At 50.6% G+C, this 12,289-nt stretch overlaps 1 protein-coding gene across 1 annotated transcript in view; it reads left to right on the top strand.

Annotated features, from left to right (window-relative positions):
- Positions 1 to 12,289, top strand: part of plxna4 (plexin A4) — a 260,400-nt gene that overhangs the window by 226,337 nt on the left and 21,774 nt on the right. The window contains 2 exon segments of the mRNA XM_048268791.1: positions 1,427 to 1,586; positions 5,748 to 5,851. Coding sequence (XP_048124748.1) covers positions 1,427 to 1,586; positions 5,748 to 5,851 — 264 coding nt within the window.

Genomic DNA, 12,289 nt, shown 5'->3' with positions numbered 1-12,289 from the left:
GGCTCCGGCGTCCTCATCAAACCCCAGTCCCTTAAGCACAGAGCAGAACTGACGGAGTTGGGTGGTGGTTCTATGAAGGGGTTAAAGGGGATTTCATTAACTTAGAGATGGGTGGTGTCTTGACCTTATGGTAGGAAATGAATGAGTTAATTTGTGGCGAATGATTCCTAAGGGAATGTTGTTATGGGTGTTGTGTGTGTGTGTGCGTGCGTGTGTGCGCGTGGATGTTTGTATGTGTGCGTGCGTGTGTGTGTGTATGTGTGTGTGTGTGTCTAGACAGAGATATAGCCAAACTGATTAGATATTCTGTAGCAGGATGTTGTTTACCATGAGATGAGACTCTGCTCTGCATTTAAAGCTGGAGATCTGATGACCTGCGCTGTGCTCTCAGTCTCAAATCGAGAGGAAGAGAGAGACACAAACAAACCGCATCAAACCTGACCTCGCTTTTCCTGCACCGCCTGCAAAACAAGAAAGCAGAGCATTCCAGTGCCTAGGTAGAAAACGATAGCGCTAGGTTCCGTTACATCCCTAGATTCAGACGTAGTCTTGGAGCATGCAGTCGATGACATTCCATTCCGGGAGAATATATAGTTATCTGCCGTCTGCTCTTTTACAAGGTGTGCTTATAGCCTCGTGATGGACTACAGTGGCCGCCCATAACGGCTCGGAGGAAGGCCATAACATTATTTATTCCCTCTTTTTCCCACCGCGGACCGTCTTTCGCGCTAGCCAACCGTGTAATTACGTGTACGGACGAGCGGCGCGACAGCGGCACGACGGCAATCATCATCATCATCATCATCATCATCATCCTCTTCCTCAGCATCGCCGTCATCATTATCATTATCATCATCATCACAAAAGAGAAATGACGAATATGATGGTGATAATTAGTGGCTTAATTGCGGGGCGATGGAGGCTCAGGTTGGTGAGTGATGTCAGCTCCCCTGTGGTGGCCAGTTGTCTGAATACCCACCCCACCCCACCCCACCCTACCCCACCACCCCCTGCTCCTCCTCTTACATGCAATTACAGGAGGAAATTCACCTGCCATTGCTTGACAGTTGAAAGTGTCACCGCTGGAAATTCATTCAAGTTTTTAGAATTATATCACGCATGCTGACTTAACGAGTTAAATGGAGGGCTGTATATTGCAAATTACATTTGAAAAAGCTCTGCTTCAAAAATCCAAAGTGAGTTTTTGACATTGACGAGAACACTTCATAGACACCGTGGGTTGCCTTCATGTCTCCACCTATTTCTTTTGGTAAACAGCTGCTGGATTTTTAAAAAAATGATTTGTAAACAAACCTTACTTGACATGATTTGATGATTTAATTATTTTCTGTGTTATTCCGAATGCTTTGCTCAGCTTATGATGTTTATGACTGAAGTGAGTTGCTCTTCTCTGGCTCTGCTGTAGGTGGTGAACTGCATCCATCCTGACAACGAGAAGAGCCCGGAGATCCAGGTCAAGGTGCTCAACTGCGACACCATCAGCCAGGTGAAGGAGAAGATTCTGGACGCCATCTACAAGAACGTGCCCTACTCCCACCGCCAGAAGGCCTCCGACATGGACCTGGGTAAGAGTCACACACACACACACACACACACACACACACACACACACACACACACACACACACTCTTAACATGATCATAAATGCCATGCATTTCGCATCCACTCACTTTTATAGCAACCGTTTAACCTGCCTGGCTGTTAACGGGCACAGGGTCGTGGCGGACTGGCCCCCTCACTTTCCTCATCTGTCCTCTGCGACGGCGCGCTTGAAGGGCTCAGAAAGTGTGAGTGAAATGTCGTGGCCACTCATCTCCAGCCCCGAGGAGCTGATGGGGAGACAGGATAAGAGCCGTGATCGTTGGCCCCGGGTCCATCAAAGTGCCGGCTGTCTGGAGGCAAGATAAGAGGAAAGGGTCAGAAATTGGTCAGCGCTCCGTCGCAGAGGAAGACTCGATCTTCCCGTTCAGCGCTGATGATGGGGCCTCTAAGCAAAGTGAACAACAAGCCATGTCTCTGTGGTTAAGAGCAGAGGTGCTTTTAAATGGTGGAGGAGATGGAGCAGAGAGTCTTCCTCTCGTCGACTGCCCTCTCCACTGTGTGCTGAGGGGGGCAGAGAAATCGGGGCTTCTCACTCTGGCTATCGACAGGCGGGGGTGTGGAAGGGTGAGTAGGGGGGGGGGGCAGTTAGGTGGTGGCTGAGGCCTTGTAATGATGGAGACACTCGACCCCGAGCTTGAAGAGTTGTTTAGCGCGTGCCCAGCTCTCGCTCGCCGGCTTACTTGTGTATTTGCCGTGATTGCTCTTTCCCCTCGAAACTCAACATCGATTATTTTTTCTTCCCTCTTCCCCCCCCCCCCCCCCCAAGCCAAGTCAAGTGGCCCCCCCCAGATCTGGCAATTGATCAGGCAATCAGTCAGGTTAGCTGGAACTCCACATCAGTGGTAGGTGCATTTCAAGGTGATCAGCTCCCTCCCTCTCTCTCTCTCTCTCTCTCTCTCTCTCTCCCTCTCTACTTCCTCTCTTCCTCTTTTTCTCTTGGGCTCTCTCTCTCCTGCTTTTGGCAAACAAAATGCTGTTTTTCATTTAGGATTTTCCCCCCCTTGAATGCTCCACAGCCTTGACTGGTTCATCTAGTTGAAAAAAAAAAGAAGGCTTTATTTTTTACGCACTCCCATGATATCTCCAGCATGTTATCCATGCTAATAAACGCCTCGTTCAGTCTTGACATAAAGGCGAGCGTAGCCCCACTCTGTGGGTTTACATGCAAACAGATGCTAGTCTATCACACACCTCTCTCATCTTCTCCCTGCGTCTACAACCGCCAATTTCTGCTGGGCCTGAGATGCCTGTAAACCCGTCACCTTTTTTATGGATTACTGCATCACTCCCACTCCCCTCTTGGGTTTTTTTTCTAAGGTCTGCTGTTTTTTTCTTCTGTTTCTTTGTCTTTGTCTTTGGAGTAATAGCATATTTATAGGCTGCCGTGGAGAGATGATAGTATTTCCACAAGGGGGAACGTCGGGGCGATAAGTGAAGAAATTGTTTTAGCCCTTTTGACGAGCGCTGGCTCTGTGAAATTGTTTTATGGGCCCCTGCGGGCGTGCGCACGTGTTGTTTTATTATTCCTTTATTACGGCCGAGAACTGGAAGGTTTTTCCTCCGTTTCTCTACCTCTTTGTTTAGTCGTCATCTGGGGCAGACACTGTGAGAGAGAGGGAGTCTGCTTAGGTGGGCTAGAGGTGGAAGTGCGGGGAGGGGGGGGGGGCAATGGGAGATGAGAAGATGTGTGTGTGTGTGTGTGTGTGTGTGTGTGTGTGGAGGAGGAGGTCTTGTTTGACAAGAAAGCATCTAAACAAAAGAGGAAAAGGGGCGGTTGGACAGAGAGAGAGAGAGAGAGAGAGAGAGAGAAAGAGAGAGAGAGAGAGATTCTTTGGCATTCCATGAGAAGCATGGCCCTGGGTCTCCGAGGCCCAGGCTCCGTTTCCCCCCCGCAGTGATGCGGCGCTCCAGATAAAGATAATGGGATTGCGCCAGCAGCTCCCCACGCCACCCCTACGCCACCTCCTCCCTGCCCGCCACCCAGCCCACCTCCTCCCCGTACTCCCGGAACAAATTGGACAGGCGCGCCTCTGTCCCCGGCTTCGCTTTTAATTCTCCCTGTCACGCTCGCCCACAAGGGCCCGCCGAGCAAGAGTGAGGGCTACAAGGTGTGAGAACAAAGCAGGAGTGAGCATTCACACACACACACACACACACACACACACACACGCACACATGCACACACACACACACACACACACACACACACACACACACACACACACACACACACAAACACCAAACACAAGAACCCCTTCTGATATCTCTCCATCTCCCCTCGTCACTTTTCTCTGGCTGCTGCAGGATCAGTCCTCCTGCTTCCCACAACCCCCCTCTTCTCTCCCTGTCGATGTTTCACACCATATCTCTCTCAGTGTCGCATTGTCATCTGAAGTCACCTTCAACCCCCATTCTCCCCCACCACAACTCATCCCCCCCCCCTCTCCACACACACACACACACACTCCAGCCCTTCTCCACTGTGGCCTCAAACTTCTTATCTCCCTCCCGTGGCGTCGCACGGCGAAAGAGAGCGGATTTGGGAATCGGGGCAATCTCCGCTTGCTCTGCTTTTTTTATTATTCGTTTCATATTTCCACTCCCCTGTCTTCCTTTTCATTCTTTTTCTCTATCCTCCTCTCTCTCTCTCTCTCTCTCTCTCTCTCTCTCTCTCTTTCTTTCCCTCCCTCTCTGGCAATGTACTTTTCCTTTGTTTATTCTGCCCGTGCTGGTGGTGTATCTCATTAGCATGGAGAGGGGAAGACGCACTGCACTGTACTGTACTGTACTGTACTGCGTTAAGATGAATCAGACAATGGGAGGCTTTCCTGGGGATCTGATACCCCACTTTTCTTCTCTTCCTCCTCTTCTCTCTTGTTTCTTGTTTCTTTGTCTCTTGTCTTTCTTCTTTTCTTTTTCCCCTGTCTTGTTTTGTGATCTGATTTCGTGATCTGAATGGCAGATAGGAGCTCCAGGCTTCACATGGTGAGGAGGCTCTTGCTGTGGTTCCCAACACAATGGCAATTTACTCATTTGCTAGAGACAAAATAGACAACCCACTTGAACAAAGGCAAGCTCCCCTGGCCTGAGCGTAATACTTTATGACAAGAACATATGTCTAGTCTCACAAAAGGTTTTAGTTGTTTTTTGTTTAGTTCTTTTATTTTATCAGTCAAATTATTTCACTAGGGGGAGGAGGGCGGGGGGGTGTTGTACAGCGGTTTCAGAGAGGTGGAAGGGCGTAGGTGCGAATGGACCAGATTGTGTTCCATCTCTGCGGCGTTCTGGGTAATAGCAGTGAGCGGGCGGTGTGGTGTGGCGTGGTGCTGCAGCGCGGCAGGGAAGCTTAGTGTGGTCGATGGGGTTGTTAGGACAGAGCGCCGCAGCCCGCTGCAGATGAAAAAGGAAGTGGCTTTCAGCGGCGCCTGTAATCACGCCGATCGATCCAGCGTTCCGAGCAGCCCAGGCTCTCTAACAAAGAGCAGAGTGGGTGATTAATTTACCTCCCCCTCTCTCTCTCTCCCCATCCCTCGCTCGCTCGCTCTCCTTTCTCTCCACACCTCATTCTTCTCTGCTTGGCACAGCACTGCAGCTCTCTCTCTCTCTCTCTCTCTCTCTCTCATCCCACTCTCTCTCAGTCTCCATCTTTCTCTCTTGTAATCTCTTTTGTCACAAACTCTGCCATTCTCTTTTGAACATAAAAGTTTGGCGAGACAAAATTCTTTTCCTTTCGCGGCTCCTTTCAGCTCCACAGAATCGAGTGTCAAGTAAAGCGTAAAAAAGTCCTTTCAGGAAGGTGCCAAAGCTGCAAGTGGAGGGCTGTTTCCAGGACTCTGCGTCCCACAGATAAGCATCTCTTCTGGCACATCCTGTGGAGCTGCTTAGCGCAGTGCACTCTACACTGTGGGAGTCATGTGGTGAAGCATCGGCTCCGCGCTTGACGTCACTGTCCTTCATCGCTTACAGAGCAGCGTGTCTTACTTTTCACTGAGCAAAGTGCAGCAGTGGTTTACCTAAATGACCCTCTGCTCCCTCTCTCCCTCCCTCCCTCTCTCCCACTCTCTCTCCCTCTCCCTCTCTCTCTCCCTCTCTCTCTCCCTCTCTCTCTCTCTCTCTCCTACAGAGTGGCGCCAGGGTAGAGGGGTGCGCGTCATCCTGATGGACGAGGACGTCACTACCAAGATCGAGAGCGACTGGAAGCGACTCAACATGCTGGCACACTACCAGGTACAGAACGCCCACACTTCCCTCTCCCTGTGTGGGCACTCTCAGCGCGAGGCGCCCCCACCACTGCCCGCTGGCATTAAAATATCACCGCTGCCTCTTAAACTGAGCTCAGGAGTCTAGATATATATAGAGGTGTCATGAGAAGGTGTCACATGGAATTTTCTAGAACTTTGTGTGCTGTGTGGACGGCTAATGGCCAGGTGAGCTCAGAGAGAGAACACGGGTCTTTAATGAGGCGGCCAGTGTGTGTGGTCTTCTGACAGCGAGATGTGTGTGTGGCCTCCGCAAAGCATAGCTGAGGTGGTGATATTCTCAGGTGAAGTGGTGGGAAGAAGTGCTCTTTATTGCCCAACTGCTAGGGCAGGGTGATAACAACATAAAGGTCATGGGGTCGTTACCCGGGAAACATAGCCTAGAAATCTAGATGCGCCCCTAGCGGCAGCAAATTACATTTGCTGCCAGGGCTAGTCTAGCAACTCCCCGTTGGCTTGTGAGCTCCAGAAATCGAAACTCAATCAGGCCAATGAAATCGTGTATAGAGTCGTTAGGTGAGTTGCCACGGTTTGGCTTGAATTCCCTGCTACTTGAAAACAAATGGATGTTGCTGTTGGCGAACAGTGTGACCACGAGTTAAGCTTTTATTAAGTTGGCAAGCGTTTGAACTAGCCAACTAGTAAAGCTGGTGGGAAGCGCATGGGACTCATCGCTGCCGCTGTCTAATTGCGTGCAGAGGGAATTTGAAAGACAACTGATTATCCCGCCCCTCAGACTGAGCACTGCGAACGGAGAGTGCCCAGACCCTACATTTTAATGTGGGTCTGGCTCGTCAGGCTACGGTAAACACACATACTGATGTAAATTTAATAATACACTGTGCCATCATTCGTTTTGGATAAAAATGTCTATTCATTGAAGGAGGAGGGATAGAGGCTTTCTCTCTCAATCCAAGAAACGTTGGGTTTTTTTTTGTGCCCTGGCAATCTCACCAAATCGCACCTCAAACCTCCATGCCTGGAGTTTATTTACGGTGTGTTACATGTGTTTTTGTTCTGTGTGCGTTTGTTCAGCTGATTCCTCCTCTCTGCCTCGGGAACACGGCGGCGCAGGTCTTTTGGAGTTCAGCGGCGTTTGATGTTGCCAATGTTCTCCAGGCGTGCCGCTCGTGTTTCTCTTTGTTTAGGAGAAAATGCATGACTATATTGACAAGATGCCGCTACCACTGATTTAAAAAGACAGAAAAATAAATCAGTCATTAAAAAGAACTATTTTATAAGCAGACACCAAATAAAAAAAAGAGCTTTGAATAAAAAATGTGTTTCTGAGTTGACTTCATGAAATCTTCTGGGCCCTGGAAGGGGAAAAACGGGTTCGACAGGAGGGAGGCACAGAGGCTGTTTGCTTCTATTTTAAGAGCCGTCTCCAGCTGTCTCTAAATATGTCTGCTGACAGCACTGGGACGTGCCTCCGTACACAGCCATGCGTTCCTTTTGTTGAGATGATGCCGAGTCGTTAATGACTTCTGATAATAACCCATGCGGAATTGCCTGGCTATCATGTTCTGATCTGTTGCAGTAATAGCTCACACCTTTCTGAACGTGGAAGCAGATGAGAAAGGCAAACGCAGATTCACATTATCTGTGCTTTGAATCTCCAGATCTTCATCTAATTGCTTTAGGCGAAGCCTTTGAAGACTTTGGCAAACAGAGCTATTGTTTCTTTGGTCTGTAAAAGGTACTTTTGTCGGATCTTGTAAGGTAATTTTTTTTTGGTAGAACAAGGAGACTCTTTGGGGCAGCTTGTGAAGTTTAAAGCCTCACTGATAATGAGGTTCTAAAGTGATTTCCCAGGCAAGACTGTTTTTTTTTAGCTCTTATTAAGGTATTTATGCCAGTTTTATTTGCCCACACCAGTGTGATGGGATGCCATAATAATTGCCCCCCTGTGGTAAATGAACTCCCGGCTCTGACACTATTCTGTCTCTGACCTGGAAGGCGATTGTCAGTCATCCCAAATTATAGGACAGGTGATGATGGCCTCCTTGTCTGCCCCATTTCCTCCTCATTACGGCTTCTGGCAGTGACCTTGGGTGCCCCCATGACCTTTCAGTGTGTGTGTGAAAGACTCCATGGCACAAGCACTTCCAGGTCACTTAGAGGAGCAGGGCTTGATTGACAGTGACCCTTCCTCCAGGAGGAAGTCAGTCAGGATAAGTGGTGGTGAGGGTGGGGTGGGGGAGGGTCAGGGGTGTCCACTGGCAACCCACTGGCAGCCCTACCAGATAGCATCTGAAGTGTCACTCAGATGGACTATCGACAGCATGTACACACACACACACACACACACACACACACACACACACACACACACACACACAGAGAGAGAGTTGTGGACAGACAATCAGCCCCCACTCTCAATCATAAAGACAACCACAATTACATTGATAAGGGTCTGTCAGTTTAGTCCTCTGTCCAGACTGTTTTCTCGCGGCGTGTCTGTCTGTTTTGACTGGGACTGATGGCAGAGATAAAATCAGCCTGCTGTTCATTAAGGTGTAAATAATTTCCTGGGTAAGCCAGCCAACCCCTCCAAATGAGTTTCTCCTTTTTTATGGAGGGGAGGAAGAGGGGGAGAATAGTGAGGCTAAGGGAAGATAGGGAGGGAAAAGAAGGGGGAGGGAGGAGGGGAGGGAGGGAGGGAGGGAGAGGGTCCACAAGGCGCTTAAATGAAATGTCACCCAGAGCTGCGTGGGTGTGGGAGAGGCAAGCTGAGAATGGATTAGGAGTTGATTGGAATCGGAGATGAGATAATGAAGACAGAAGTTAATTCATTTTCAGATGGGGAGGGCACCTTATCCTTGACCAAAAAAATAAAACGCTATCAGACACTCAAAGGCCTGTTAGCACTCAGGGAGAAGTGTGTGTGTGTGTGTGTGTGTGTGTGTGTGTGTGTGTGTGTGTGTGTGTGTGTGTGTGTGTGTGGAGTGTGCACGCCTCAGGGCCACCACTCTACCTCCATCTGTCTGTCCCCCAACTCTCTCCGTTTCCCTTTTCATTTAGCCTTTTCCTGTCGCACTTTCTGTCCCTCATGTACCACTCTCCTCTCTCTCTCTCTCTCTCTCTCTCTCTCTCTCTCTCTCTCTCTCTCTCTCTCTCTCTCTCTCTGTCTCTTTCATGGCCATCTACTGTGTTGCTCTGTTTCTTTTTGTCTTTCTTTCTATCTCTGTCATCACAGACTCAACCAGTATCCTTTCATCAAGCTTGGTATGCATTTCTCACATGTACTCAATGTCTCTGTTCTGCTTGTATCAGTCTTCCTCAGTCACTCTCTCCATCTCCTTCTCTTGCATTCCCTCTCTGACTCTTACTCTTACTATTACTCTGACTCTCACTCTGACTCTCACTCTGACTCTGACTCTTACTCTGACTCTTACTCTTACTATTCACTCCTGCTAGGTGGGATTGTCCATTGTGTAGTGATTTTGGTGCTGCCAAAACATTAACTGAATCAGTTCAGTGACAGTACACACACACACATACACACACACACACACACACACACACACACACACACACACACACACACACACACACACACAGAGACACACACAGAGACACAGAGACACTCACACAAAATGTGACCAATTTTGTCTGTACGTTCCCAATCCACTGTCTGGTGGCCCAGAAGATTCCATTGGGCCAGAGATTGGGGCGGGTCAGTTTTATTAAGATGTTTCTCTATCTTGGCCTGGGATGCTCCTGATCTTAATATGATCTGGGCGGCTCCTCTGACTACCCCGACAGGATCTTACAGATCTGGCCTTACTGTATCTATGGGTATCTGTATCTATGGGAACAGATGCCTTCTTGCTCTCTCTCCCCATCACAGTCAGGCAAACATCACACAAGTCTGTTCCACGCTGCATATCTGATTGCTTTTTTTTGGTCATCGTAACACCTGGCAAAGGGAGACAGTATTAAAGCAGGGAGCCAGTGTCTTCAAAGGCGCCTGAGATGAGCTTTGTAATATGTCATGCTAAAACACGTGCCTCTGTCTGTGTAGAGAATTTGTACAAATGTTTTCATAGATTGAGATATGAGAAGAGAAATCAACCTTTTTTGTTAGAGAAAAAAAACAGTATAATTTTTTCTTTCTTATCCCCCACCCCCCTCTCCTGCCTTTGGCGCCCCAATCTCTTCCATACCTTAATTGCCCTCCCTCCCCTCCCCCACATTCTATTACCCTCCTCCACCTCCACTCACCCCCATATTCCTTTCCTCCTCTTTAATGGCAAATTCCATCACTCCTTCCCCACCTCCTTACTGCAAAACCAGCTGAGCCCCCGGTGTGTGTGTGTGTGTGTGTGTGTGTGTGTGTGTGAGTGTGTGTGAGTGTGTGTGTGTGTGTGTGTGTGTGTGTGTACGTGTGCAGTGTGTACAGTGTGTGTTTACAGTATATATGTGTGTGTGTGAGGGGGGGAGAGAGAGAGAGAGAGAGAGAGAGAATGTGTGTGTGGCTGAATCTTGGGATCTGGCACACCCTGCATAGGGCCCAGAGCCCACTGGAGGCTGGGGGAGACTGCTGGTGGGTTGGCTGGACGGTGTGTGGAAGGCGGGTGGAAGCGGAAGCGGGTATGGTAATGGGAGTAGTGTGGTGTGGGGGGTGGTGTGGTGTGGTGTGGTGTGGTGTGGGGTGTGGTGTGGTGTGTGGTGTGTGGTGTGGGGTGGTGTGGTGTGGAAGCGGGGAGTGGGGTGGGATGTAGTGGTGTGGTGTGGGGTGTGGTGTGGAGCGGGGGTGGGGTGGGGTGGTGTGGTGTGGAGCGGGGTGGTGTGGAGCGGAGCGGGGTGGGGTGGGGGTGGTGTGGTGTGGAAGCAGAGTGAGTGTGGGGGTGGTGTGGAATGGAGGGGATTGGGGGGTGGGTGTGGGCGTAGGTGGGGGTGGGGGAGTGGTGTAGTGTGGTGTGGAAGCGGGGGTGGTGTGGCCGGGGGTGGTGTGGTGTATGGAGGCGGGTGGTGGTGTGGTGTGGGGTGGTGTGGTGTGGTGTGGAGCGGTGTGGTGTGGTGTGGTGTGGAGCGGGGTGGTGTGGGAGTGGTGTGGTGTGGTGTGGAGCGGGGTGGTGTGGTGTGGTGTGGAGTGGTGTGGTGTGGAGCGGGGTGGTGTGGTGTGGAGCGGGGTGGTGTGGGGTGGTGCGGTGTGGTGTGGAGCGGGGGTGGTGTGGTGTGGTGTGGAGGTGGTGGGGTGGTGTGTGGTGTGGTGTGGAGCGGGGTGGTGTGGTGTGGTGTGGAGCGGTGTGGTGTGTGGTGTGGAGCGGGGTGGTGTGGTGTGGAGCGGGGTGGTGTGGGTGTGGTGTGGTGTGGTGGTGTAGTGTGAATGTGTGGTGTGGAAGCCCAGTGTGGTGTGGTGTGGAAGCCGGTGTGGTGTGGTGTGTGTGGTGAGGGTGTGTGCGGTGTGGTGTGGCGGGAGTGGTGCCTTGAGGTGTGGTGTGGAGCGGGGTGGTGTGGGTGTGGTGTGGTGTGGAGCAGGGTGTTGTGGTGTGGTGTGGAGCGGTGTGGTGTGGTGTGGAGCGGTGTGGTGTGGTGTGGTGTGGGGGGTGTGAGCGGTGTGGTGTGGAGCGGGGTGGTGTGGTGTGGTGTGGAGGGGGTGGTGTGGTGTGGTGTGGTGTGGAGCGGTGTGGTGTGGTGTGGAGCGGGGTGGTGTGGTGTGGTGTGGCCGGGGAGTGGTTAAAGCGGTGTGGTGGGGTGTGGAAGTCCGGGTGGGGGTGGTGTGGTGTGGCCTGCGTGGTGCGTGCAAGGCAGTGTGTAGTGTGGTGTGGGCAGGGCCAGTGGTTAGTGTGTGTTTGGGGGTGTGGGGAGTCAGGTAGAGGCCTGAGGAGCTGGCCTCATAGCCACGTGCAGAGCAGTGTGCTTGACTAAGCTGCTGTGGTATGGGAAATCCCACCCAGGCCAGTGTTAGTGAAACTGCATTAGACAGGGAGCCCGGCCGTCTGGGGGCGCCTCAGTGACTAACATGCATATATTCACTGTGGTAGAGACACACGCCTGGGGCACAGCCTTCTGGGGAGATCCCACCCTCCCTGATGTGTTAATTGAAACTGCATTAGACAGGGGGGGTGGATTTGAGTTGGGGGGGGTTGGCAGTAACTAACATGCATATATTCACCTGTGGTATAGACACACACACGTGCACAGCCTTCTACAGCCTCTATAGTCTCTATAGCATACCCTATAGCATATCAATTATTTACATTTAATGCATTTTATATGGAATGTGAATGTTATGTGTTATGGTATTTTCATGTACATCGATTAGACTTAGTTATGGATGAGGTGTGAAAATGTCATATTCTCATCACACTTTATGCGTATGCCTCTCTAGAATGATGCATTGTGTAAGTGTGACATTAATGTGTTTCTCTCTCTCTTTCTCTCTCTCTCTCTCTCT

The sequence above is a fragment of the Alosa alosa genome, chromosome 17 (genome assembly GCF_017589495.1).
Source record: "Alosa alosa isolate M-15738 ecotype Scorff River chromosome 17, AALO_Geno_1.1, whole genome shotgun sequence".
In the NCBI taxonomy this organism is placed as follows: Eukaryota; Metazoa; Chordata; class Actinopteri; order Clupeiformes; family Clupeidae; genus Alosa; species Alosa alosa.
The sequence above is the reverse complement of the archived record's forward strand: the minus strand, read 5'-3'. Positions and strand labels throughout refer to the sequence as shown.